Source organism: Marmota flaviventris, chromosome 6 (genome assembly GCF_047511675.1).
Source record: "Marmota flaviventris isolate mMarFla1 chromosome 6, mMarFla1.hap1, whole genome shotgun sequence".
Lineage (NCBI taxonomy): Eukaryota > Metazoa > Chordata > Mammalia > Rodentia > Sciuridae > Marmota > Marmota flaviventris.
In genome coordinates this window covers 107,707,381-107,733,379 of record NC_092503.1, presented here as the reverse complement: position 1 = coordinate 107,733,379, position 25,999 = coordinate 107,707,381, and the positions used below count along the sequence as shown (strand labels likewise).

The window sequence follows — 25,999 nt, the reverse complement described above, 5'->3', positions numbered from 1 at the left end:
TGCCCCGGCCCCCAGGTTGCGTTTTGGTGGCGACCACTCCCCGCGGCCGGAAGCCGGGCGCCGCCACGCGCTGCAAATGCTTGCGCGGCAACCGTGGGCGGTTGGTCCCGCAGCCGCCGAGTTTTACCTGTCCGCAAGAGTTCCTGAGGCCCTGCGTCTAGCGCGTCGCCCAAAGGGCGCCTCGCCCGGCGTCTTTCCCATTCTTTAGGTTCTTTGAGCCTGGTTTGGTGGGTCTCTCCTTCCCGCGGCGCAGAGGAGCGCTGGCTGCGTGGCAGAGATGAGCTCGAAGCCCGGGCTGCCGACGCCCGGGGCCTCGCTGACCCTGCGGGTGTCCTTCGTTGATGTGCATCCCGAGGTGATCCCGGTGCAGCTATGGGGACTGGTGGGTCAGCGGCGGGAAGAGTACGTGCGGTTGAGCCGGGAGATCCAGGAAGCTGCAGCCACGCGCGGCCCGTGGGCGCTGGGCGGCGCCACAGCCTCGCCCGGCGAGCTGTGCCTGGTGCAGGTGGGACTCCTGTGGCACCGCTGCCGCGTGGTCAGCCGCCAGGCGCAGGAAAGCCGCGTCTTTCTGCTGGATGAAGGCCGCACCATCACGGCCGGCGCGGGCTCGCTGGCGCCCGGGCGAAGCGAGTTCTTCCACCTGCCCTCAGAGGTGCTAAGCTGCGTGCTGGCCGGCTTAGTGCCGGCGGGCGGCGGCGGCACCGGCGGGGGCGAGCCGCAGCACTGGTCGTCCAGTGCGGTGGACTTCCTTAGCAACCTGCAGGGCAAGGAGGCGCACGGACGGGTGCTGGACTTGCTGCTCCAACATCGCCTGGTCCTTCTGGAGGTCCCGGCTGTGTTCCAGCAGATGCAGGAGCTCAGCCTGGCGCGGCAGGTGCCAGACAGTCTCTTCCGCTCCCTGCTCAAGCACTACCTGACGACTTCAGGCGTGGGCCCCGGGACCCCGCTTCTTCCGCGAGTCCTGCCCAAGCAAGAGCAGCCTGGCCTGGATTACTTCTATCCCCAGCTGCAGCTGGGCGTGACAGAGCCTGTAGTGGTAACCCAAGTATGTCATCCCCACCGCATTCATTGCCAACTCCGGAGCCTATCGCAGGAGATCCACCGCCTCTCTGAGAGCATGGCCCAGGTATACCGGGGTTCCCTGGGGACAGGGGATGAGAACTCTACCAGTACTACCTGGGAGGAGAGGGAGGAGAGCCCAGATAAGCCAGGCTCTCCATGTGCATCCTGTGGATTGGATGGACATTGGTACAGGGCGCTCTTGCTTGAGACTTTTCGACCACATCGCTGTGCCCAGGTGCTTCATGTAGACTACGGAAGAAAGGAATTAGTGAGTTGTAGTAGCCTTCGGTACTTGCTGCCTGAATATTTTCGAATGCCTGTGGTGACCTATCCTTGTGCCTTGTATGGACTCTGGGACGGCGGGAGAGGCTGGTCTAGGTCACAGGTCGGTGACCTGAAGGCACTGATACTGGGCCAAGCAGTGAATGCAAAGATTGAATTTTATTGTTCCTTTGAGCACGTGTATTATGTTACCCTGTATGGAGAAGATGGGATTAATCTTAACGGTGTATTTGGAGTACAGTCATGTTGCCTGGCTGACAGATTCCTTCAGAGCCAGGGGACAGAGGAGGAAGAGGAGGGAGAAGAACCAGACCCAGCGCTACAGTCTCAGTCCCCGGCAGAAGAAGTAGATGAAGAAGTTTCACTCCCAGCCTTAAGGTCTATCAAGTTGAAGATGAATGCCTTCTATGATGCCCAGGTAGAGTTTGTTAAGAGTCCCTCTGAGTTTTGGATTAGATTGAGGAAACACAATGGCACCTTCAGCAAGCTTATGAGAAGAATGTGCAGTTTCTATTCCTCTGCCAGTAAGCTGGATGGTGTGGTTTTGAAACCCGAACCTGATGACCTTTGCTGTGTTAAATGGAAAGAAAATGGCTACTATCGGGCCATAGTCACCAAATTAGATGACAAGAGTGTGGATGTATTTCTAGTTGACCGAGGCAATTCAGAAAATGTGGACTGGTATGACGTAAGGATGCTGCTTCCTCAATTTAGGCGCCTACCAGCCTTGGCTGTAAAGTGCACCCTTGCCGATATTTGGCCTTTGGGGAAAACCTGGAGCCAAGAGGCAATTTCCTTTTTTAAAAAGACTGTACTCCACAAAGAATTGGTTATCCATATCCTTGATAAGCAGGATCATCAATATGTTATAGAGATTCTTGATGAATCTAGAGCAGGGGAAGAAAACATTAGTAAGGTAATTGCTCAAGCTGGATATGCCAAGTATCAGGAATTTGAAACAAAAGAAAATATTGTAGTAAATGCTCACTCCCCAGGGCATGCTTCGAACCATTTTATTGCTGAAAACAAAATATCGTCCGCCAAGAAGGTAGAAGAACAGAAAGCTGAGAAAGAAAAAACCATCTCTGTTTCAGAAGCTTTGACTGATACAACAGTTGTTACAAATATCTCCGCTGGACAAGGGGAACAGGAAAAAGAGAAAAAAGCCCCTGTTTATTCTCCCCTGATGCCAAATTTCTTGAAAATTAAACCAGGCTCTTCTTATAAAGAAGAGCTGGAAGTTGGAAGTACAGTAGAAGTCAAAGTGTCTTATGTTGAAAACCCTGGCTATTTCTGGTGTCAACTGACCAAGAACACTCAAGGCCTTAGAACTTTAATGTGTGATATTGAGGACTACTGCAAAAATACCATGACTCTTCACCAGGGAACCACACCTGCTTGTTTGGCAAAGCGAACAGCAAGTGGTAAATGGTCCAGAGCTCTGATTAGTGGGACCCAATCTTCAGAGCACGTCAAAGTAATATTTGTAGATTATGGAGACAAAGATACTATTTCTGTGAAGAATCTTTATTCAATTAGTGATGAGTTTCTCAAGGTTAAAGCTCAGGCTTTTAGGTGCAGTCTTTATAATTTAATTCAACCAACTAGTGAAAATCCCTTTGTTTGGGATGAAAAAGCAATACAAGCTTTTAGTGAATTTGTAGACAGTGCATGGCAAAACAATCTAGAATTAAAATGCACAATATTTGCTTTGGCCTCAATACATGATGAAGAACTGTTTAATGTTGTAGATTTGCTAACACCCTTTCAGAGTGCATGTCATTTTTTGGTAGAAAAGAGACTAGCAAGACCAGTAAAACTTCAGAAGCCTCTGGAGTCTTCCGTTAAGCTACATTCCTACTACTATTCTACACATGATATGAAAATTGGTAGTGAGGATTCAGTGTATATAACACATGTCGATGACCCCTGGACATTTTATTGCCAGCTGGCAAGAAATGCAAATATTTTAGAACAGTTGTCCTGTAGTATTACACAGTTAAGTAAAATTTTGCTGAATTTAAAAACATCTCCCTTGATCCCTGGAACCTTGTGCCTTGCCAAGTACACTGATGGAAACTGGTACAGAGGGATAGTAATAGAAAAAGAGCCAACTAAAGTCTTCTTTGTTGACTTTGGGAATATCTACATAACAAGTGACAATCTGCTCTCAATACCTCGTGATGCCTATGATGTTTTACTTTTGCCCATGCAAGCTGTTAAATGCTCATTGTCTGATATTCCCAGTAATATACCAGAAGAAGTTACAACATGGTTTCAGGAGACTGTTCTAGATAAGTCATTGAAGGCCTTGGTTGTAGCAAAAGATCCGGATGGACGTCTGATTATAGAGCTATATGATGATAGTATTCAAATTAATGCTAACATTAATGAGAAGTTAGGGCTACTTGGCTACAAAAATCGAACCAGGAAGAAAGAGAAAGAGAATGAAACACTTCCTTCTATACCTGGAACTCTTGAAGAAAAAAATGAAAATATGACGTCACCCACAGACCATTTAAGTAAGACAGGAGAGAACAAATTATGTAGCATGGAGATTTTTGGAGAAGGATGCAAACCTAAGATCAGCTCAGCATGTAAGGAGCTTAAACGTTTACAAAGTTCAACAAAGACAAACTTAGTCACTCCGTATCAGGACTCTGCAGGAAACAAAAGTAATCAAGTGTTTTCTTTAACAAGAGAAAAGAAAGAAGAAATCTTCGCAGAGCCATCTTTGAAAGCCACAAAACTAGAAGCCACTCTTCCAGAGAGAAGAATAGGAGATGCTTGTAACAAAGATTTGCCTCTAAAATTTTGTGAGCTCCCACAGAAGATGATAATGCCTGGCTTTAAAACAACTGTGTATGTTTCACACATTAATGATCTTTCAGACTTTTATGTCCAGCTAACCGAAGATGAAGCTGAGCTCAATCGTCTTTCTGAGAGATTAAATGATGTTAAAACGAGGCCCCAATATCATACGGGGCCAACTGTGCAAAGTGGAGATGTGATATGTGCTGTTTTCCCAGAAGACAACTTATGGTATCGTGCTGTGGTCAAGGAACAACAACCCGATGACCTTCTCTCTGTACAATTCATAGATTATGGCAATGTTTCCATGGTTCACACTAACAAAATAGGTAGGCTTGACCTGGTTAATGCACTGTTACCAGGATTATGCATCCATTGCTGTTTAAGGGGACTTTGGGTTCCTGACATTGTCAACTCAAAGGAGATAGTGCATCACTTTTCCCAAAGGACTGATGAGGCTCAAGTAAGATGTGAATTTGTTGAATTTCAAGATAGATGGGAAGTTATTCTTGCTGATGAACGTGGGATCATATCAGAAGATATGCTTAGTAGATGTGCTTTCAGTGAAAAATCTCAAATAGGACTTTCTACCCAAATAGTTAAAGGTGACTGTTCAAAGTCTGCTAAGAAATCCAACAGTGACACCTCAGTATTTCTTAACTGGTATAATCCAAAAATGAAGATTGTGAGAGCTTATGCTACTGTGATAGATGGGCCTGAGTATTTTTGGTGTCAGTTTGCTGACACCGAGAAACTTCAGTATTTAGAAGCAGAAGTGCAAACCAGGGCAAAGCAAGTAATAGATTGGAGAGATCGTATCACATGTCCTCACATTGGAGATCCTTGTATAGTAAAATATAGAGAAGATGGACATTATTATAGAGCACTTATCACTAATATTTGTGATGATTATCTTGCATCAGTGAGGCTTCTGGACTTTGGAAACGCAGAAGACTGTGTGGAGCCAAAAGCACTCTGGAACATGCCCTCTGACCTTTTGTCGGTTCCCATGCAAGCTTTTCCATGTTGCCTTTCAGGATTCAATATTTCAGAAGGTATATGTCCTCAAGAGGGAAATGATTATTTTTATGATATAGTAACAGAAGATGTGTTGGAAATAACAATATTAGAAATCAAAAGGGATGTTTGTGATATCCCTTTAGCTATCGTTGACTTGAAAAGCAAAGGTGAAAGTATTAATGAGAAAATGAAGAAATATTCTAAGAGTAGTATGACCAAGAGTGATTTACCATATGAAAGAAATGGCCCAGAGATAAAGGGATCCCTGGCAATTCCCAGTCCTGATATTGGACTTAAGAAAACAAGTATCAAAGCCATACAAGATAAAACATTATATGTGGAATCACGGACAGATGAATTTGCTGAAAGAATTGAAAAAGCATTAAGCATTATTGAAAACAAGGCAAGTAAGTTCTATGACCTTGGAAGTGATAACATTTTTGAAGTTTTTGAAAACTCTTGCAAAGACAAAATTGGTGCTGAGGTGCTGGAAGGTGAAGTAGAGTGCCATTTTGTTGACAAAGCCAAGTTTAATGATCCGTACCTAATTACAGGATTTAACACATTATTACCACCTAGTGAAACAAAGGAGATGTTAGAATTGAATTCACTTGAGGTGCCACTTTCCCCTGATGATGAATCCAAAGAATTCTTAGAACTAGAATCCATTGAGTTACAGCATTCTCTAGTTGGGGATGATGACAAAGAGGAGCTATGTCTGGTGCCCCGGATTGTACCTCTCTCCCAAAGCGATGACACGGAAATCACTCTGGAGCCTTTCACAGTGCAACTTCCCCTCGACTGTGAAACTGAGACACAGCCAGAACTAGAACTACCTACAGCCCAGCTGTCTCTGGATGACAACACTAATCCTTTGTCCTTAAGAGTGAGTCAGAAAGGCCAAGAATCAAGGTGTGCAGAGGACATGAGAAGGTCAAGTGCGGAGTCTTTTGATGACCAGCACAGAGTACCACTGCATCTACTTGGAAAGAATTGTGACCCCAAAATGCACGTTGAAATGAGTATGTTAGAAGAACTTCCAGAATGTAAAAACAAAAACAGAGGTGCCATTTCATCACTGATACCTTTGTTCTCTGAAGAAGAATCCAGAGACGGAAGGAAACACAATAACGCTTCACCACATCATACCTCGGGTAAGGGGACTTGTTTTCTTTCACTTTAAGGTTTGATTTACTGTCTTCAGAAGTTCTGATTTATTTATCTACTTATTTATTTATTTTATACCAGGGATTGAACCCAGGGGTGCTCAACCTCTAAGCTGCATCCCCAGCCCTTTTTATTTTTTATTTTGAGACAGGGTCTGACTAAGTTGCTGAGGCTGGTTTTGAACTTGTGATCCTAACCTTCTGCCTCAGCCTCCTGAGCCACTGGGATTATAGGTATGGGCCACTGCACGTGGCTCTTTTTGGTTTTAAAGAAAAGGCAGTAATTATATGAATTTCTTGAGTTTTTGGAAAAAAAGATTAAACAGAGAAATGAGTCAGATTTGGTTTTTATGGAAGGGCATTTTAAACAAGAAAAATTGGGTGTGAAATCAGTGTAAATTATTGTATGCTAAAATATTAATTTTGAGTTAAAAAATAAAATGCTTAAAAGCTATGTTCCTGAAAGATAAATCTCATTTAAAATGTAAGAAAATCATCTTACTTTACCACCATTGCTATACTTTCTTCTTTATCTGCATAGTGTCTCTCTGCATACAGTTATAAAAATGAAATGCAGGTTATACTATTATACAGTATTGAATCCTGCATTTTAATGTTTTTTTTTTTTTTAAGAGAGAGAGATTTTTTTTTTTTTTTTTAGATGGACACAACACAATGCCTTTATTTTTATGTGGCACTGAGAATTGAATCCGGGTCCTGCCCATGCTAGGCAAGCGCTCTACTGCTGAGCCACAATCTCAGCCCTGAATCCTGCATTTTAATCCCTTAAAATGCTTTCCAAATATTTTAATTGCATGATATGGCATCCTGTGGGTGTGTCTTATCTTATGTAATTATTAGCCTCTAATTAGCTATTTCTTTCCAATGTCACACTGTACACTAGCTCTGTCATATTGTGATACAGATCTGCTGGCAACATGCTGCTTTGATGTAAGAATGGCTGTGAAAACCATAGACAACACCACTGGTAATAAAAGTCCCACTTTCAATAGTAATTTTCAGTGTTAAAAATAAAATTTGCTGTGTGTGGTGGCACACCCCTGTAATCCCAGAAGCTGTGGAGGCTAAGGCAGGAGGATTGTAAATTCAAAAGCAGCCTCAGCAATTTAGCAAGGTCCTGAGAAACTTATTAAGACTCTGTCTCAAAACGAAAAATTAAAAGGTCTGGGGATGTGTCTCAGTGGTTAAGTGCCTCTGGTTTCAATCCCTAGTGAAAGAAAGAAAGGAAGGAAGGAGGTAGGGAGGGAGGGAAGTTAGTTCACATTACATCCTTCTGCTGATTTTTTTTTTTTTTTTTAAGGAAAGCAGTAGGGATTATCTGGGGAGGCAGCAGTGGAAGAATTTAAAATAATATTTAAAATAAAATTGAGGAAAAGAGAGAGCTTATTATCACCACATAGTAATTGCATGATACTGATTACGTAGGAGTAATAATCATAGATTAGAAAAGTACTTTGCTTGTATATTTCACATTAAGGAATCAAGAGGTATACCTTGAGTCTTATCCTATTCAATTTGGCAGCTCAACCACCACGGAACACCTACACTCTGAAAGGATTTTCTGTTGGGTCCAAATGTGTTGTGTGGTCAAGTCTAAGAAATACGTGGTCTAAATGTGTGATTTTGGAAATAGCTGAAGAAGGCACAAGGGTAAGTGAGATTTAAATAGTTTTATCTCAAAATACACTTGCAGATTATTAAGGAATTTAATAAACTACAGAATACAATTGGTAGATGTTTACTTGCTTGTTCCCGTGATAATTTGATGTAATAAGGAAGTCATCTATAAGATTATAAATATCCATCTATAAGAATCCTAGAAAGAATCATTCAGCCCACTTTATCTCCCATAACTCAAAAATCCTATAGTCCCAAGTTCCACACGTTGCACTTCTTAATCTCTTTTTTGGAACTGTTTATACCCAGTGCCTCTATGTTAGGTAAGTTTCTCATTTCACAACTACATCACTTGAATAATCTTCCATTTGATTTACTTCTTGTCTTTCAATTCATTGTCCACACTGCTATTATGAATTGATCAAGGCAAATCCAACCAATTATTTTTGTACAAAACTTTTTAGGGACTTCCATTTGATTGTGTTTTTCCTGCAATCTGAAAACCACCTGTACCAAAATCACCTGGTGTGCTTTTTAAATTGTTGATTACAGTTCTATTTTGCCTGTATTCCCACCCATTCCCCAAATGGTTAATTCCAGTTTAAAGATTTACTGTAGCTATCACCTCATCTGGGAAGCATTCACTGAAATTATTTTCTAAAGGTCCCTTCATCTTCAGACCCCCCTTCAGAAAAAGAGCTTTATGCATTTCATGTATTATATTCTTGCACATAAACATATGGGAGCAGACCTCTAGGGTTTGGACACTTGAGCTCTACATTTTATTCATGGTTGATCTTCAGATGTTTACTCAATATGTATTTGAACTGAAGGAGCACTGAGTTTGAAACACAAGATTGAAACTGGTTTAAAACAGTCATTTTTGTTATCTTGTGAAACCTCTCATTTTAAGGATTGCTGAGGAACATAAATCACCACTTTTTACTAAACTTTGTTTTCTCTTGTAGGTTTTGAACCTTTCCAATGGTGTGGAGGAGACAGTGAACCCTGAAGACGTTTGGAATGGCATACCCAAATTGGACAGGAGTCCATCTGAGGTATGGAATTCTGTAGACATTAATTAATGAGAGCTCTGTAATGAACTACTTCTAAAGCCCTTGTGTGAGGAAAAATGAAGAAAAAAATTACTTTAAGAACAACAGTTAAAAAAAAAAAACAATGACAAAACCAGTGTTCATGGACTTGATGCCAACTTTCATTTTGGGGGAATTAGTTATTAATGTTTTTCTCCTTGATTTTCACTTTGAGGGTTAAAGAATAAAAATTATTTGATGTTCATGACTCTTCTAAAATACACGTTTGATGCAAAAAAATTCTGGGAAATATGGCAAAATTTAAAATGAGGAAGTAACAATCACCGATAACATATCCATTCAAGGAAAAATAGATTATTATTCAGTTTGTTTAGACCCGGTTGATTTTACAGTGCATATACTTATATATTCTGTTCTTCATTTAGGACTATATGGTGGGCAGTTTCTCTTACTCTACGATGTGTCTGGGCATTTGAATTTATCCTGTTTGCTTCACAGTCTTTGTCTGCTTGGTCCAATATCTGGTCATCTCAGGGTTTGCATCTGCCTGATGTCTTTTTCCCAGGGAAAAGGTCGGCTATCTGTGGTTCTTTGTATGTTGAGTAATTTTGGATCACATTTTGAACATTTTGAGTCTTTTGTTTTAAGACTTGGGTTCTGCTAAAATCTTCTGGAGAATGTTGAATTTTTTTTTTTTATCTTAGCAGGTTATTAACCCAATCAGGTTCACACCTGTCTCTCATTCAGTAGTTGGTGATTCCCATGTCAGTCAGTTCCATTTTCAAAACCTTGACTGTGTTGTTCAGTAAGTACATAGGTCACTCAGCCGTTAGATTGGGACTTGGCACTTTATATAGTGGCCAGTGGCTTCTTTGGTCTTATTCTGCCTAACATAGCTCAGGGGTGATCTTACGTCTTTCATTAGTTCATATATGGTATTAGGGGTTAAAATTTCCCAGATCATTTCCTCTATACCTTCTGGCTCCAAGGGTTCTCTTTTATTTAGCTCCTCAGAGGCCTGTTTTTTTTGGGTCCCCTGACCAGAAAGCACTCGTATTTCCCTCTGCTCAGACCTGCAGTTCTGTTTGGAGTGATAGTGATGAAGAAGAGAGAGAAAATAAGAATTCCTTCCTCCTGCTCTAAAGATAACAGAAGCCCTTTTCCTGGTTCTGCTGCCCAGGGAGACAGGGCTTCTTTCACATTTTCAGGCATCTGCATTGCCACTCTTGTCACCGGGTGGTTATCAGGTGGGACCAGAAGACAAATAAGGGGGAAAAAACATAGAGGAATTTCCCTATTTTGTAGCATTCGAGGGCCCTTTTCTGTAATTTCTGGCTAGAAATATGGGATTTCTCTGAGTTTTGCAGTCCATTCAGCTGGGCAGTTTTAATTCAGCACTTTCTTAGGTTGAACCATCCCATAAAGAAGTTAAAAAAGAAAAAGAAAAGCCTTGTGAAACTCACCCTTATTGTGAACTGTTTTTCAGATTTTTACTTTAGATGTCAATCCACCTGTTCCTGTTTGCCTTTGAGAGTTCTCAAATGTTTGCTTTTTTAATTCTGCCCCGAATTTTCACTGTAATGAGTGAAAGAGAGGCTACAGTAAGTTTGCTCCATCTCAGCTGTAGCCAGAAGGCTGCAAATGTATTTAACAATTGCATGACATTCATGAGCCATAATGCATTATACTGTTTCTCTTAGTGTTGGATAGTTAGTTCATTTGAAAATGTTGTCCATCAAAAACAATGGAAAATTCACCTTTTTTGTCAACTCCATTTTTGTTTCCTTATCAAAGGTAACAGCCTGCTAAACTTTTTGCATCAATATTTACTGATCCTTTTTTTATATTCTGATATCTCTATTAATTTTGAAGAATCCACAGTCAAAGATATATATATGTACATACAGGATTCTAGTTGGATTAAGTACCTATACATGCCAAAGAGAAAAAACTAGGACTATGTAAAACTAAAGTGCATATGTACATATTAAAGCATTTAAGTACATATATGTATGCATTCAAGTACATACTTATATAGTTTAAATAGCATGTATATTTAAAGTAGATTAGGTTTATGTCTATTTAATACCCACACACATATATTTACATATGTATGAATATATACACACACACACATACTGGCTTTAAGCCAGTAAGCATATATGTAAAAACTACTTATGAGTAACGCTTTCCAGTTTTTTATTTGATTATTAATGGGATTTAAATGAGCCTTTCCTTACATGTGAGGGAGCCTTAAATAAGAATACACATCTTCAAATGAAATAGTTTTCCTTAAAAAGTGAATATTATGAGGTATTGAATTAAGTGCAACTTTTTATGACATATTAAATCACGATCTCCATGTCTTTCTGATTATATTTTTAAGGAATTCTTAAACCTGGACTATTTCATTTTGTCATAAGAAAATGTCTCAGGAATCAGTTTCTGTATCACATCAAGCATGCACATGATACTATTAGTATTGAAAGGAGCATCAGAGGACTATTCCTCTTCACTGGGTCATTAATCATCTGTGACACTCAGTGGACAGTAGTGGCCCCTTGAGCAGTGATGTCTCTCCTTCCCTCACCAAAGACTGATGTCATCAAGGGTCTGGGAGCTCAAGCTTGGAAAAGGGTACCAATGGAGACGTTCCAGAAACATGAGTAATCAAAAAATAGGAAATGTACATGAGGTGATTCTTTACTATAAAACCAGATTGTCATAATTTTAAAAGAAATACTTTTTGTTTTCCTTTTTTGTTATGGCTTATCTATGATCCTGTTTCTGATTTTAACTACTTTGTACTTTCATTTGAAAATTGGTTGTAATTCAAAGGTTCCTTTTGTTAGGCTGTATTCCACACACTGGGAAAAGATCTTTACTTCATGTCATCAGATGATACCACATTTAAAGGTAACTCGTCTTTTGAAAAACAAAATACTTTTATTACCCAGCATTTTCCAAGTGTTTAAAAACACCATTATCCTGAGTCTGTCAATTTTCTTGAATGATAGCAGCACAGGTTTTGTGTGGTGGTGGTGGTAGTGGTGGTGGGAGTGTTGTGTGTTTTGTGTGTGGGGTGGGAAGGGTTAGGTAAAAAATAAATGAGACATGTCTCTAAGCATGAGGAAGATATTTTGAAATGTCAAAGGAATTTGTTGGTTGATTGAATTAATCTTGAAAGTTAGATTGTAGGTCTGGTGAATTTATATTTTAAAAGACTTTAAGGGATTTTTCTTAATTATGTTCAAATGACCGCTGTATGTTAATCTTTTATAATTTCTTCCTGAATTTTTAGTTTATCTATATGATAAAATCCAATTGGTTGCATGTTCTCAGTTATTACACATTGCTGTTCATAAATAGCATATTTGTTCTTACAACTGAGGCACATTCAGAATGAAATCAGCTCTTGGTGGCTTTAGTATTATGTGAAAAGCACACACTAATCAAAAATAATGGAAGTCCTATTGGTTATCAGCCTTGTTAACCTCATTCTAACAAAATATAAAATATACCCATTTTGTAATCTTTTAAAGAAACTTTTAAAAGTTTCTTTAAAAAGTGGGCAGGTTATATAATATCTTTGATAATATGTGTAGTGTGAGTACCAAAATACTCACAAAATAAAAAATAAAATAATTTCTACAGGAATAATTCTCTGTAGTAATTAGAACTTACCTTTTCCTCTACCACCTTTAGAGAACTTTAACTTTGTCATTGTAGAACTCATTTAAACGATTGTCTTGTTCTTAGGTTTTTTTTTTTTTTTTTCTCAACTTAAGGTTGTTCTCATCTTGTTTCAGAAAAGGGGTCAGCAGGTGATGTGGATTTAAGTGTGGATCCCTAAGTGTGACTGGTCCGAAGCTGCTCGTGAACCAGTGGCATCTCATCCAGATCAAGTGTGTCTGAGGAAATAGAAGGCATTAACCACAGGAAGTTGTCGTTTTTGAAAACTGATATGTATCAGAATTAAACTATGTCTCAGGTTGACTGTACAGGGTATTTGTAGTGGGATTCTGTATGTGTGGCTGGCTCTGGGAAATTTCCTCTGCCTTGAATTGTCTAGTGCTTTTATTCAGCTGGAAGATTTATTTTGCTGAACAATTTGCTAACACACTACTCACATTTCAAAGGAACTGTTGGTACCTTTTCAATATAGTGTTTACATTAACATAGAAAAACATAGGTTTACGACAGACAAGAACATTACACGATGCTACTTAGGAGGATGACTTTGTTGGCAGTTTCTCCTTCAGAATTTTTTTTTTAATTTTAAAGCTTTGCCTTGTCTGTCTAGTTAAAAATTTATTATTCTGTTTGAATTTGGAAGTATGCTAATATGACACAAAATTTGAATAAAGTTTATCCTTTAAAGCTGTGGTGGTCTCATTTCATTTCATCTGTGGTTCCGTCTCTCCTCCCCTGTAATTGGGGAGGGGGAGAGGCTTAGTGATTTTTAATATTTTCATATTTAATGTTAGTTTTTGTGTATGAGTCACACTCAGCTGGCACTTTAAAGTCATTTCCACATTTTAATCATCAACTTTGAGGGACATGTTTATTTTACCCATATTTTATAGGTAAGAAAAGTAAGCTTTTTAGAGAAGTTAGATAATTTGCCCAGGCCAATTGGGAGTCTCAGAGGCTTGATCAAACTCACACTCATCTAACTTCAAAGGCTGTGCCTTGGAACATGGTTTTGTATGGGTCATATACAGATCCTAGCTTTTGGAAACAGATTCTACCTTTGGGAAATAGTTCTTAGTTAAATGCTGCTTAACAGATATGTGGCGTGGGCAGGTTATATAATATCTTTGAGCTTTGATGTTCTTCATCTGTAAATTGGTGATAATAAAACATTTCACATCATTTATGTGAAGTGCCCAGAAAAGAGAACTCAATAAATGTTCCCTTCTCTTTCCTGAAAAGTACCCAGTGTGCACTATGCTGTTTATTTTTCAAACTTAACCCATGGCTGATATTTTCAGCAATTGTTTTCTCCTTTCGGCATCTGCATGTGCCACAAACAAAGGACTGTAAAAATATTGCTCTTGAATGAGAGGTCAATACAATGGCAATGTTTGTCCATTTGTAAAGTCAGTAAGGGGAAGTTTTGCCATATGAGTGGAAAGAAGGTGCATGGGTATAAAATACAGTTAGCCCCTGAAGCCTAATGGGAAGAGGGAATTAAGAACTTTAAAAACAGTACCATTTCAATAAGTGGAGAGGAGAGAGGTTTGTATTAAAAATAACTGAGGTAGGTGAATATATTGCCTGCTGTAGGATAAGGAGGGCAGTAAATGAGCATGTGATTACCAGGAGAAAATGTCAGAGAAGATGCACCAGGGTCAGACTGTAGAAAGGTTTCTGTCTCGAGTATGGCCTAACTCCCTATTAAAACAATAACTTGAATGACTATCGGGAAGGAGAATTCAAATTTCTCAGAATGAATGATTTTGCACCTTAAACCACTGAAGATGGCCTGAGGTGCCAAATCACATAGTTACTTATTAAATGGGTGGAAGAGATAGGGATTGAAGTATCAACCAGACAAAGTACTGATTTCCTTGTTCACACAGGCTAACTTAAAATTCTAAAGAATTTCTAAGAACATCATATTTAGGCCAAAATATACACTTAACTATTGAGCAGCATAAAGTTTTGTATTCCTTAGGAAACAAAATCATCTTCCATAATTCCCAGATGTATAAGTGTGTTTCTATATGTTTTTTTTTAAAAAAAGAGAGAGAGAATTTTAAAATTTTTATTGTTTAGTTTTCGGCGGACACAACATCTTTATTTGTATGTAGTGCTGAGGATCGAACCCAGCGCTGCATGCATGCCAGGCAAGCGCGCTACCGCTTGAGCCACATCCCCAGCCCGAGTGTCTATATTTTAAGATATTTATAAACCTCCATTTAACTGTTATTCTACTTATATTATTACTACATGTAAAATTTAAAATGTCCATTAAATATTTATTGGGAAAACAAAGTGGTTAAATGTAACTCAGAATGCTGCCTCTGTTATCCTTCAGTTTTTAGGTGAATAACTATATTAATTTGTTATAGCTGGAATCCCTGGCCTGTCTTTCATAGCTGTAACACCAAGGGCACTTTTGTTTAGTAAATAGAATGCATGGGAGAGAACATTTAAAAATGCAAACAAATTGCCAACTTGCTTTATAAGCCTCTGCCCTGTCCCTAGCACTCCCAACCTTGGTCCACTCCCCATTTCCTTACCATATTGAAATTGTATAGTATCACCAGTCCTGCATTAAAACAATGACTTTATTATCAACCAGATCTAAGTTTTCTTATCATGACTGAAAGTTAAACACTGCCAAGTTTATCCTAGAATACCAGGTTGCTAAAATTGAATTCTACTACTGCTAACAGAGAATAAAAGACAAGAACATCTGTTTTTACTGTAAGTTTAGGGAATCTCATCACAACAGGTTTTCATTAGCATTGTGCCTATTGTTAATACACTTCCATTAATTAAAATAATGTAAAAGCCAATTTTAATTTTAACACAAAAAAGGATCCACTAAATAAAAATATAATTTGGGCTGCTACGATTTTTGTATATTGCATTCTTTCTTTAAAGGAAAAAGTTTTTAATCCAAACCTCAACTCAATCACTATTACGGTATAAACTAAAATTTAAGGTATGAATTATTTGGGAAAATACAATTAAGATTCTTGCTCTCTCAGTTTTTAAATGAAACTTTTAAAAAAGCTCTTTTAATCTATATTCTCTTTCTCTATTCCCATAGAGTCCTGTGGAGTGTCAGGTTGGGTGAGTGTATGAATTGTTGGTCCTGGAATAAGATTCTTATCAGCTCCTTCCATCAGAGAGTCCCACTGATCAAAGTCTTTTTCAAGTCCTACAAAATATAAATGTTAATAAACATATTAAACATTTGTGAGCACTGAACAGTACAGCACCTCTAGGTGGCACTGTAGAATTATACATTATGCAAATTGCACAGTGACCTTAGTGGCAAGGTGTTCCATGTCAGCTACCCCAGGGCTTCATCAGCTACAAGAAGTTGAGAGGTAGGAGTGAGGCACCCTTCTTTCCATCAGTATCTCCAAGAGGCAAGTCTCTCCCAGACTTTATGGAGAAACTAACTCTTAACAAGTAGATTTGCTTTCTATGATAAATAGAATGCAAAGCAGCAAAGCTTTCTCAAATTTTTGCTTTCAAATTGATTTACTGCTTTGTTTAATTGTAAAGAAATAGTTAAAACTAGACTGTTAAATAACACAGGGTTATCGGAGAACATCAGTTTAGGAAATAAGATTCATTTCTTACCTAAATACTTTTGTAAGAATGCTAATGAAGCTTTGTCGGTGAGATCAATAGCAACCTCTGAATCTATATGTCCTTTTAATTTGAATATGTGTCCAATTACTTTACCGGCTGCAAAAGTGAAGTCAGCAAAATTATGATGAACCGAACCCCTAAAAGAGAAATGAGAAATTTACACCACATGTATTTGATAAAATTACTTTTGTAGTTAGGGTGCAAGAAAGATCCTGGCCCCATTAGCTTGTTTACTGAAAGTCAAGGAAAGAAAACTTGCAATCTGATCTTCTTACATGTATTCCTGGGTCACAAGCTATTCATTTAGGGACCCTAAAGTATAGTCCTCTCCAGCTAGAAAAAAAAAAGAATCCTAGTGTGTTGATTTTAGAAGAAATGATTCCCACTTTTTAATACTTCCGATTTCAGTAAATGGAATGTGCTAGGTATTGAAAGGCCTTGAAGTCAGAGCCTGTCCCTCACACCCAATACTTATATGTGTATGTTCTTTTTTTTCTAAAGAGAGAGAGAGGAGAGAGAGAGGAGAGAGAGAGAGAGAGAGATTTTTTAAAAAATATTTATTTTTTAGTTTTCGGCGGACACAACATCTTTCTTTGTACGTGGTGCTGAGGATCGAACCCGGGCCGCACGCATGCCAGGCGAGCGCGCCACCGCTTGAGCCACATCCCCAGCCCAATATGTGTATGTTCTTTGCCAAAATATTCCAGAGTTAACCCTTTTTATCTATTAAATGATAACAATGACAAAGATCTGCCCCAGTATTGGTCTACATTCATCAACAGTCTAACATCTAATAGAAGGCTCCCCTCTTTTTTTGATACTTGGTGACTCTCTTGCACCTCTGTTCATTTCCTTGACATCTCACCTTCATTTCTGACTTGATTCTTCTTCCATCTAAGTGTAGGCATTCCTCCAGATTCTATTATTGTACCAGTTCCTTTCTCATTTTGCAGCATCTTATATTCCAAAGGTTTCTTCTACAATAGCAGGCAAATTCTGTACATTTCTAATTTGTGGCCAGATGTCTCTACTTAGACTTTCAACTTGGCGGGAAATTCCAAGGCTAAAGCACAACCTCAGACCAGTCTCCCCCACTGCAACTCTTTCTCCTCTCTTTACCGGTTCCAAGAAGCAAAGCATCATTCTTTTAGCCACCTAAGCTCAAAGCACAGCAGCTGTCTCCCTCTCCCTCTTCCCCACATTCCAGCTGAAACTTGAGTGTCAGAAACATTAAGAAGATAAATACAGACAGGGTCATGAGAGAGCTGAGAGCAGAAGCCTGGATGAAGGGGGAGATGGCCTGAGAAGAGAAAAATAGGGAGTGGGATGAATGATTCAGGATACTAGAAAGAGAAGCTCATGGCAGATGGGTGAGAAAGACTGGGACTGCAGAGGCTGTGTGTGCTGTGAGCTGAAGCACTGTCAGTGCAGTGGTGGGGGCTTAGGAAACTAGATTGCAAGCATTGAAGAGTGTATAGAAGTGCATGAAATATTAAATGCAAGCTATTCTTTAAGATTTCTTGAAAGAAAAAGGGAAGAAAAAAACATGAGAACCGAGAAGGAAATAAGTTTGAGGGAGGGATAGGTGATCTGTAGCATGTTTCAGAACTAGATTGCACATACAAATAAACTAACTTGAAGCCTTTACCTGAAATACCCAGACCCTTCCTTAAATCTATCTAAACTCTTTCAATGATACAAGATCAAATTTGAGTGCCATCCCTTCTAAGAACACTTTCAGTTGGAAAAGACTCCTCCATTTTCTGATTCCATAGTGGCTATTGCCCATACTCTAGTAGTTCCCCCTCTGTCCAAGGGAGGTACACGAAATCACAGGTAATACAGAACCTACACATAATGTTTTTTTCCTATATATCCATGCCTATGATAAAGTTTATAAATTAGGTACAGTAAGATATTAGCAATAACAAGGCTGGGGTTGTAGCTTGTGGTAGAGCACTTGCCTAGCGTGTGTGAGGCACTGGGTTTGATCCTCAGCACCTCATAAAAAAAAATAAGGTATGAAAAAAACCGTAATATTTTAAAAAGATATTAGTAATAACAATAACATAGAACAATTTTAATAATATACTATAATAAAAATGATATGAATGTGATCTCAAAATATCTTATTGAACCATATTTCAACACAAGCACTATGATACTGTGACACTCTTAGTGCGGAGATGGCACTAAGTGACTAACAAGTGGGTAGCATATATAGTGTGGAGACACTGGACAAAGGGATGGTTCATGTCCCAGGCAACATGCAGCAATGGTACAAGATTTCATTATGCTACTGAGCCTGGCACACACTTAAAACTGATGAATTGCTGATTTCTGTAATTTTTCTCATTAATGTTTCCCTACTATGGGTAACTAAAACTATAGAAAACAAAAGTATAGAAATGAAAATTGCAGATGGGGGCAGGAACTACTCTACATGAATCCTTCCTGCTCTTTTTCCTAAATAAACTGGGGTTCAAAATCCTATTTGGAGTTCTTTCTCATATTCATGATGAAAGCATAATGCTAACCCTCAAGGGCAACTTGTTAAAGCTCCAAGGAATTAATAATCTCCGATTCTTTCCCAACAGGTCAGCACGGTAGAAGATCTGACTTTTTCTTTAGGAGTTCCTAGCCTGGCAATAAGTATAGAATACTTTGTTCCTGCATCCCACCTCCAAAATGTTTTTAGATAAAAGGTGTTCATAGCCTAATGCAAATTTAAATTACTGGTACTTACACTATATATGTTAACACTACTGAAAGTATTTTCATTTTAAAAAGAGTAAATGTAATTAGAAACTGAGATCATCTAACATGCTCCTTATTGAAAGTTTAAATAACTGATTTAACATTACTGTAATGGTCACAAAATAGTGTCTGTTGACATTTGTCCAAGTTCCCAGTTTCTGTTTTAGATGGAGTACGTTACTAATACTCACTTGATTGTAATCATTTTTCTTTCTTTATCAGGTAGGTAGAATTTTGTCATTTTTTTGATGTCATTAGGAGACTGGAATTGTTCCGAGTTGATAAAGAAGAGGGGCTGAGGAACTTTGGAATACATATCATCACTCACTGGATACATCCATGGATCAAGGGCAATGCCACACCTGCAGATATTTGTTAACAGTGATGAAGAAAGGCTAGTTACACACTGGCCAACATATAGGGCTTCCTAACACACCAAATGTATTTTGGGTTATCTTGCTGGGTATAATAGCTATTATACTTCTGTGTGAAAAAGGGATATCACTAGTTTTATAAGGTAGCAGAATTGCATTACATAATCATTTTCTGTAGGAGGTGTTTAGGAATTGCAACCTATGAAAAGACATTTCCTTAAGACTTTTATTGTTCAATTTTGTTACATTGTTTTCAAAATAAATTTTAAAAATAAGTAGTAATTTCTTCAAAACTGTGAGGTGTCTCAAAAGTACAATAAATGAACCAATTCATCTGTGTTTCCAGAGCTTCAGGGCACTTCATAGTGTATTTATTATACCTGGTCCAGAGGAACAAATGAATTCATTGCTTCACCTGAAGAATTGTCTGGGAGTTACAGAATGATGTCGGAAGCATATCATTTAAAATGTCACTAACTTTTCTTTTTACAAGTAAGTTTATACTATGTTTCCTGACCTTTTGAAAAACCCTTCTGATTGCTCAGTGGATAAAAGAAGAAATTGAAATAGATTTTAAGCAATTTCAGGTTAAATTTCACAAATGATCCTGCCTACTTTCCATATGGTTGGTTCTATGTGATCTCACCAGTCTGGAATTAAGCAGTTCAATAAAGAAAATATTTTTGCAAATTAGAAAACTGGGTGGGGTCTGGTCCTGACTCCTACACAAATAACTGTGTGCTTTTACATCCTGCTATACCTTAAAGATAGAGGGAGAAAAACTAATTTTAAAAAACCCTGCTTATTAGAAAAGTCTAGAAATAGTATAAGATGGCAATATTATTATCACAATTATCATGTGAGAAGAGATGTGTCCAAAGATAAATTTCCAAGTGAAAACATTAAGCTCTTGAGCAGATAAATAAGAATGACGGGTGGAAGTTTACAGTGGTGGGGAGTTTTTAATAGCAGGAGAAGAAAATGGTTTCCACTTAGGAAAATTTATATAGAGTGTCTGATGGAGGCAAAGAGATTGACTTATAAACCTGGAAACATCCCTTCTTCACAAAGACTTCAACAAAAACATTATATCTCACATGTGTTCTTATTCCCACTCTTCTAATAATTTACTCATCTCTTGCTTTGTCTTATTTTCTTACCTGAATCTCTGGTCTTTGCTAAGAGTTTGAATAACTGTTGCTCCACCAAAAGAATGTCCAATTACTGCTATTTTATTCCTATCGATGGAGCCCTATGTGAAAAAGCATAATAAACATGTATAACTATCACACATGGTGTTAGAAGAATAGATTACATGATCTTGTCAATCATACAGTCATTACTCATTTCACAGGCAATGAGTAAGTACTTGATTTCCTACAAAATATAATGTACACATATACATACATATACATATATCATGTCTTAGATGTGTGTATATATGTGTATATAAATAATTTGTAAGAATTCAGAAGTACTTCATGGTCTTCCTAGTCACCCACACTTGAAACTTCAACATCAGTGCTGATTTCCGCCTCTCCCCAGCCCATGTTTATTGGTTTAGTCATTCCTTGAGCATTGCTGAGTACCTCCTACATGCCAGGCAGTGCAACCTCATTTTCAATGAATTCACAGTCTATCAGGGAAGGAAGTGCTACAGATGCCTGATGCAATACAATATGCCAAGGGGCTCATCTGATAGACAGCTAACCCAAACAGGGACAGGCTCTGGGGACCACATACCCTTGTTGGAGGGCATGATGTCTGACTAGAGTATTAACAATGAGGAAGGAGTTAGTTGCGGGGAAGGGTATGTCAGGCCAAGAGGTCAACATGTACAAAGGCCTGAATATTGGAGAGAGAGAGGCTGCTTGAAAGACTGCAAACTCTTCATTGACCTGGAGGACAGATCCTCATCTTATCCTGAAACTAAACTCCTTTTAGTTCCCCTGCTTCCTGCACTCCACCCTACCCTACCCCTGAACACTTTTGAGTCTTTGCTTATGCTGTCCACTCTGTCTGATATTCTTCTACTCGCTCCCAAAATTGTGTCCAAAACTTTTAATCAACTTTTCAAGTTCAAGTTCAAGAACATGTAGGAGCAGTCCAAGAAATTATAATAATTCCCCTGGAGGTATTAGGTTGATCTATATGAAGATGCCATTTTTGTGGATGAAAACTGACCCTTGGTCATTTCATTTGTAGTTGAACCTAATACACTCTTCATTGCTGTACTACTTTGCCTGTATTTTTAAATGTTTTTTTGTTTGTTTTTGTTTTTAATAACTCTTTATCCTGCAATATAGCTGAAAATCAGACAACATCAACAATAAAGGACAATGGGTCAAGGTAGGGACATTGCTTTTTTAAAGCTCACCTTCAATTGTTGCACATCAAACCCTAAATTTAACACGTCCTTCACTGGCGTTCCATTAGCAATGTCAAGAATCACATTGAGAGCCTCGGAACATTCTTTTGCTCTCTGCTGCACCTAATAGGATTAATAGAAGAAAGAAATGATAAAGTAAAAGATTTTAACATTTATCTTAAAGTTTGTATAGCGGTTGCATTTGGGAAAATAGTTGGTTTGTTATAAACTGGAAACATCTGAGTGATTAATGATTAGAGTGCAGGCTGACATGGGGACATGGTTATCAGCTTCACAGGGAAGTATAGCTTAGTTCAAATCCTGGCTCTGTGCTTAGGTGCTGTGTAACTTCAGATGATTTACTTAACCTCCCTGGGCTTCCACTGATTATATAACAATGTTTACATCAATAAAATGTGGGTGAACTTCAATGCCATACCATATGTAAAATGCCAACAACAAAGAAACAATAAATATGCTTTATTTCACTTAATTGTCCCAACAGCTCTGTAAGATAGACACTGCTATTATAACTCACTGTTTTGTAACAGATAAAATGCGGAAGCAAAAGAGATGAACTTGTCCTGGTTCAGCCCACAGCAAAGTGATGAAGCTAGTAGAGTTCAACTTTCAAACGTAGGAAGTTGGATTATGAAGACTGTACTCTTAGCACTGTTATATACTGCCTCTCTGAAGTCTTTTTTTTTCCTATTGCCTGCAGGAGTGGGGGATCTATTAGTTTATTTCCTATCACTTTTGAGATTCTAAAATTATAAGTTTCAATACCAGAGAACTCTGCCAGACAGACTTGCGTTTACTTTTACTGTGAACCAGACATTTTGTTAAGGAAATCTTACTACTTGGATATCTTCTGATAGATCTTTTGGTAATGGGAAGTAGGAGAGCCAGGAGCATAGTTTGCCATGTGTAAAATTAAATTAACAAATGTCATTGTTTTTTACATACATGCTTTAGGCCACCAGAACACCTCTCTTCTCATGGCAAAGTACCTGCTGTTTTCGAAAAGTCTCCTCCTCTCCTTGTTCCTGGGTATTTTTTATCATTGTTTTACATCTTTTACAATAAAATGTATTGCTTTACTAATAAATATTTTAAAGGACATTTAATTAAGAGTTTGTATGATCATGAAGTGATTATGTTTAGGCCAAAGTAAAATATCATGTAGAGAATTAAGAGAATTTTCCAGGATCCCAGAAAAAGATACATGAAATTGAAGAGGAAGAGGAGGGAGAGAGACAAAATAAATGTTTTTTAAATTTTTGAAAAGTTTATCATTGGAGAGTTTATATAGTTAGAAACTAATAATAATTTGTAATCCTTATATCTAATTTTCTCTTTTCTAATGTTTTAAATCAGTGGGAATATACACTCAAAATATTTTTGGAGATGGGGGGTGTCTCTCCCTATTTTGCCCAACTAGTCTTGAACTAATGAGCTCCAGAGATCCTCCTGCCTTAATATCCCTGAGGACTTTAAGTGCACCACCACACCTGGCTAAAAATTAATCATTTTTTAAATAATAAAGACTGAAAATAATTTTCTTCAATTTTGCCTCCTCAACCATAGAGAAGGTGATCAAAAGTGAAAGCTCAGATCATACATTCTATTAGATATTTAAATTGATGTCACTTCTTTTTTTTAAATGTAGACTTCATATCTACTGCTGAAACCTACTTGCTCTTCAAATCTCAGCTGAGAGATCCAAATTCAAGCATGACCACCACTAATTCTGATTTCCCTTTTTCCATCACTATTAAGTTCTCATTAGGCACTACTTGCTTTTTTTGAAACAAAAAGGCAAACCAAAACAAATAGTAAAATGTCAGTTTCAAATCTGGAAAATGTCAGTTTCAAATCTGGAATTTCTGTCCAGAGCTAACAAGCCGATCAAGCAAAATCCATTCCTGGCAAGAGACAAGGGCAAACATGTCTCAACTCTTCTGTTATTAGTAAAGAATCAGAAAATAAAATATTCTTTCTGGGCATGATGGCACATGCCTGTTATCTCAGCAACTTGGGAGGCTGAGGCAGAGGGATCACAAATTGGAAGCCAGCCTCAGTAATTTAGCTAGGCCCTAAGCAACTTAGTCAGACCGTGTCCCAAAATAAAATAAAATAAAAGGGCTGGGGATGTGGCTCAGTGGTAAAGTGCCTCTGGGTTGAATTCCTAGTAGCCCAGGAAGGATGGAAAGAAGAAAGGAAGAAAAGAAAGATTGATTAATTTTTAGAATGGGATCACCCCCCCCCACACACCCAGTCCTCATTCTAACCCCTAGAATGTGTGAAGATGTTATGTTGCATGGCAAAGGAAAATTAAGAATGTAGATGAAGTTAATGCTATTAATCTTGATTGCCCTTAAAATGGGGAGATTACCATAGATTAACCCTTGGGCCTGATGTAGTCACAAGGATCCTTAAAAGTGGGTGAGGGATGGCAGAAGAGAAGGTCTGCAGATATAAGAGAAGGTTGTCATAGCTGGAAAGGGGGCTGCTACTGCCATCTAATGGGTACAGGCTGGGGATGCTGCTGAATATCCTACCACACACAGGAGAACCCTCACAACACTGAAATACCCCCAGGTGTCAAGATGCCAAGGTTAATAGAAGGCTGGTCTAAGAGAAGGCTGAAGCAAGTGCATCCTAGTTTAATAAGGAAGAAATATTTATTTCATTCCAAAACAGTCTTTTGGGAGGCAGATACCTGGACAATAAATGGAACAATGTTTTGATAATTAGGTCATTTATAATGTCTATTTCACCTGTCTTAAAAAGGATTCAAACATTGCTCACTGGTTCACTATTAGGAATGCTAAAGTAAAAAGATAGATGCATGGGTGAGGTTAGACTCTGAGGTGCCATCTTCATCTAGGATATATGATTCTTTTCAAAATCAATTTCCTATCCATATTGGCTGATATTGAAACTAGGAACTGGAAAACATAATATCAACTCTAACATTTTTTATTTCTACCATGTTAGATCAGAACTTAATCTTACATCCTCTCAAAAGTGTAAGACTCAAGTGACTTTTTTGCAGAAGTATCCAAGTCCTCTTATGTTGGACACAGTTGATAACAACTGTTGTGTAATCATTTCACAACCTCAGAAAAGAGGTAGAGTCAAAAAAAAAAAAGCAAAGTAAGAAGCAGTCCCCTAATTGTGAAAATACTTTAATAATAGTCACTTATAAGATAAGTGCTTAAAAGCTGCAAATAAAATAAAATTAATTAATTCTACTCACATCTGGAAAACAGGAGCTCACCTGTATTCAATGTACAAATGTCCAGATACCCTCTGTTTTATGTCTTAAAGGCCATAAAGGATAAACATTATCTAAGATCACTGTGCAGCTTGCTGCCACACTGGGGTTCCTGAGCTTACTCTCTGATTCAGTCCTCCAGGCTGCCTGCTCAGATAAGCCAGCATGGGTACCTCAGTTATAATATAATACTCTCTAATATCCCAATAAGCTGAAGAATAGTTTTTCCAAGGAATAATTGTGGCTTCTCCTTAATGGATCAGGAATCCTGAAATTATGAAAAACTTAAGCCAAAACCAATCCATGCCCTCAACAAATAAAATATAGCAGAGGCACAAGAAACACACACACACACACACACACACATCATATATACAATATTATTAGTGTGAAAGTAACAGGTCTTTTGAGAGTTGTATGCATTCATGGCTATATGATGGTAGGTATAAGGTCCCAGGTATGCGTTTTGAGAAAATTTCCCCTGTGGTAGAATAAGAGACTCAGAAATCTGGCTCTGAATTCCAGCTGCCAAGGTTTGAATCCTGAATCTGCTACTTATTGGCTTAGCGAACACAGTGAGTTCTTACTCATTTTTTTTGCTTCTCTCTCCTCATCTGTCAAAGAGGAGCATTAATCATGGGCTTACAGCCCTCACAGGAATGTCACTATTATTACTCAAATACTATTACTAGCTTCTGCCTAGCTCCAGCAGCCTGTCACATAGAAGAGACCCCAGTGACTGCGCTGTGAGGAGAGAGGTTCCGGGTAAAGGGAGAAACCGGGATTGAACAAGACCAAGATCCTCTTTTACTAGACGAACTCAATGTTCATGTCCTTCAAACGGGAAC

The 25,999-nt window shown here is 38.4% G+C and overlaps 2 protein-coding genes across 2 annotated transcripts; one reads left to right on the top strand and one right to left on the bottom strand.

Moving 5' to 3' along the window:
- Positions 1-277: 277 nt before the first annotated feature.
- On the top strand, positions 278-12,887 carry LOC114080925 (tudor domain-containing protein 6). The gene is made up of 5 exons (XM_027922511.2): positions 278-6,329; positions 7,885-8,012; positions 8,948-9,037; positions 11,887-11,950; positions 12,844-12,887. Exons 1-5 carry the CDS (start codon positions 278-280, stop codon positions 12,885-12,887), a joined length of 6,378 nt encoding a protein of 2,125 aa, XP_027778312.2.
- Positions 12,888-14,790: 1,903 nt separating this feature from the next.
- LOC114080926 (platelet-activating factor acetylhydrolase-like) lies at positions 14,791-22,935 on the bottom strand. Its single transcript, XM_027922512.2, has 6 exons — positions 22,882-22,935; positions 21,881-21,994; positions 20,664-20,755; positions 19,321-19,491; positions 16,361-16,509; positions 14,791-15,929 (listed from the first exon to the last, which is right to left on the bottom strand). The coding sequence occupies exons 1-6, from the start codon at positions 22,933-22,935 to the stop codon at positions 15,787-15,789; spliced, it is 723 nt and encodes a 240-aa protein (XP_027778313.2). The 3' UTR covers positions 14,791-15,786.
- Positions 22,936-25,999: the final 3,064 nt, after the last annotated feature.

Excerpts from the sequence above, each read along its gene's own strand:
- LOC114080926 (XM_027922512.2), bottom strand. The coding sequence starts at position 22,935 with ATGATAAAAAATACCCAGGAACAAGGAGAGGAGGAGACTTTTCGAAAA. Across the intron at positions 20,756-21,880 it reads TTGATGTGCAACAATTGAAG|GGCTCCATCGATAGGAATAA; the intron begins GTGAGCTTTAAA and ends TTTTTCACATAG. Across the intron at positions 15,930-16,360 it reads ATTCTTACAAAAGTATTTAG|GACTTGAAAAAGACTTTGAT; the intron begins GTAAGAAATGAA and ends TATATTTTGTAG.
- LOC114080925 (XM_027922511.2), top strand. The coding sequence starts at position 278 with ATGAGCTCGAAGCCCGGGCTGCCGACGCCCGGGGCCTCGCTGACCCTG. Across the intron at positions 8,013-8,947 it reads TAGCTGAAGAAGGCACAAGG|GTTTTGAACCTTTCCAATGG; the intron begins GTAAGTGAGATT and ends TTTCTCTTGTAG. Across the intron at positions 11,951-12,843 it reads AGATGATACCACATTTAAAG|AAAAGGGGTCAGCAGGTGAT; the intron begins GTAACTCGTCTT and ends ATCTTGTTTCAG.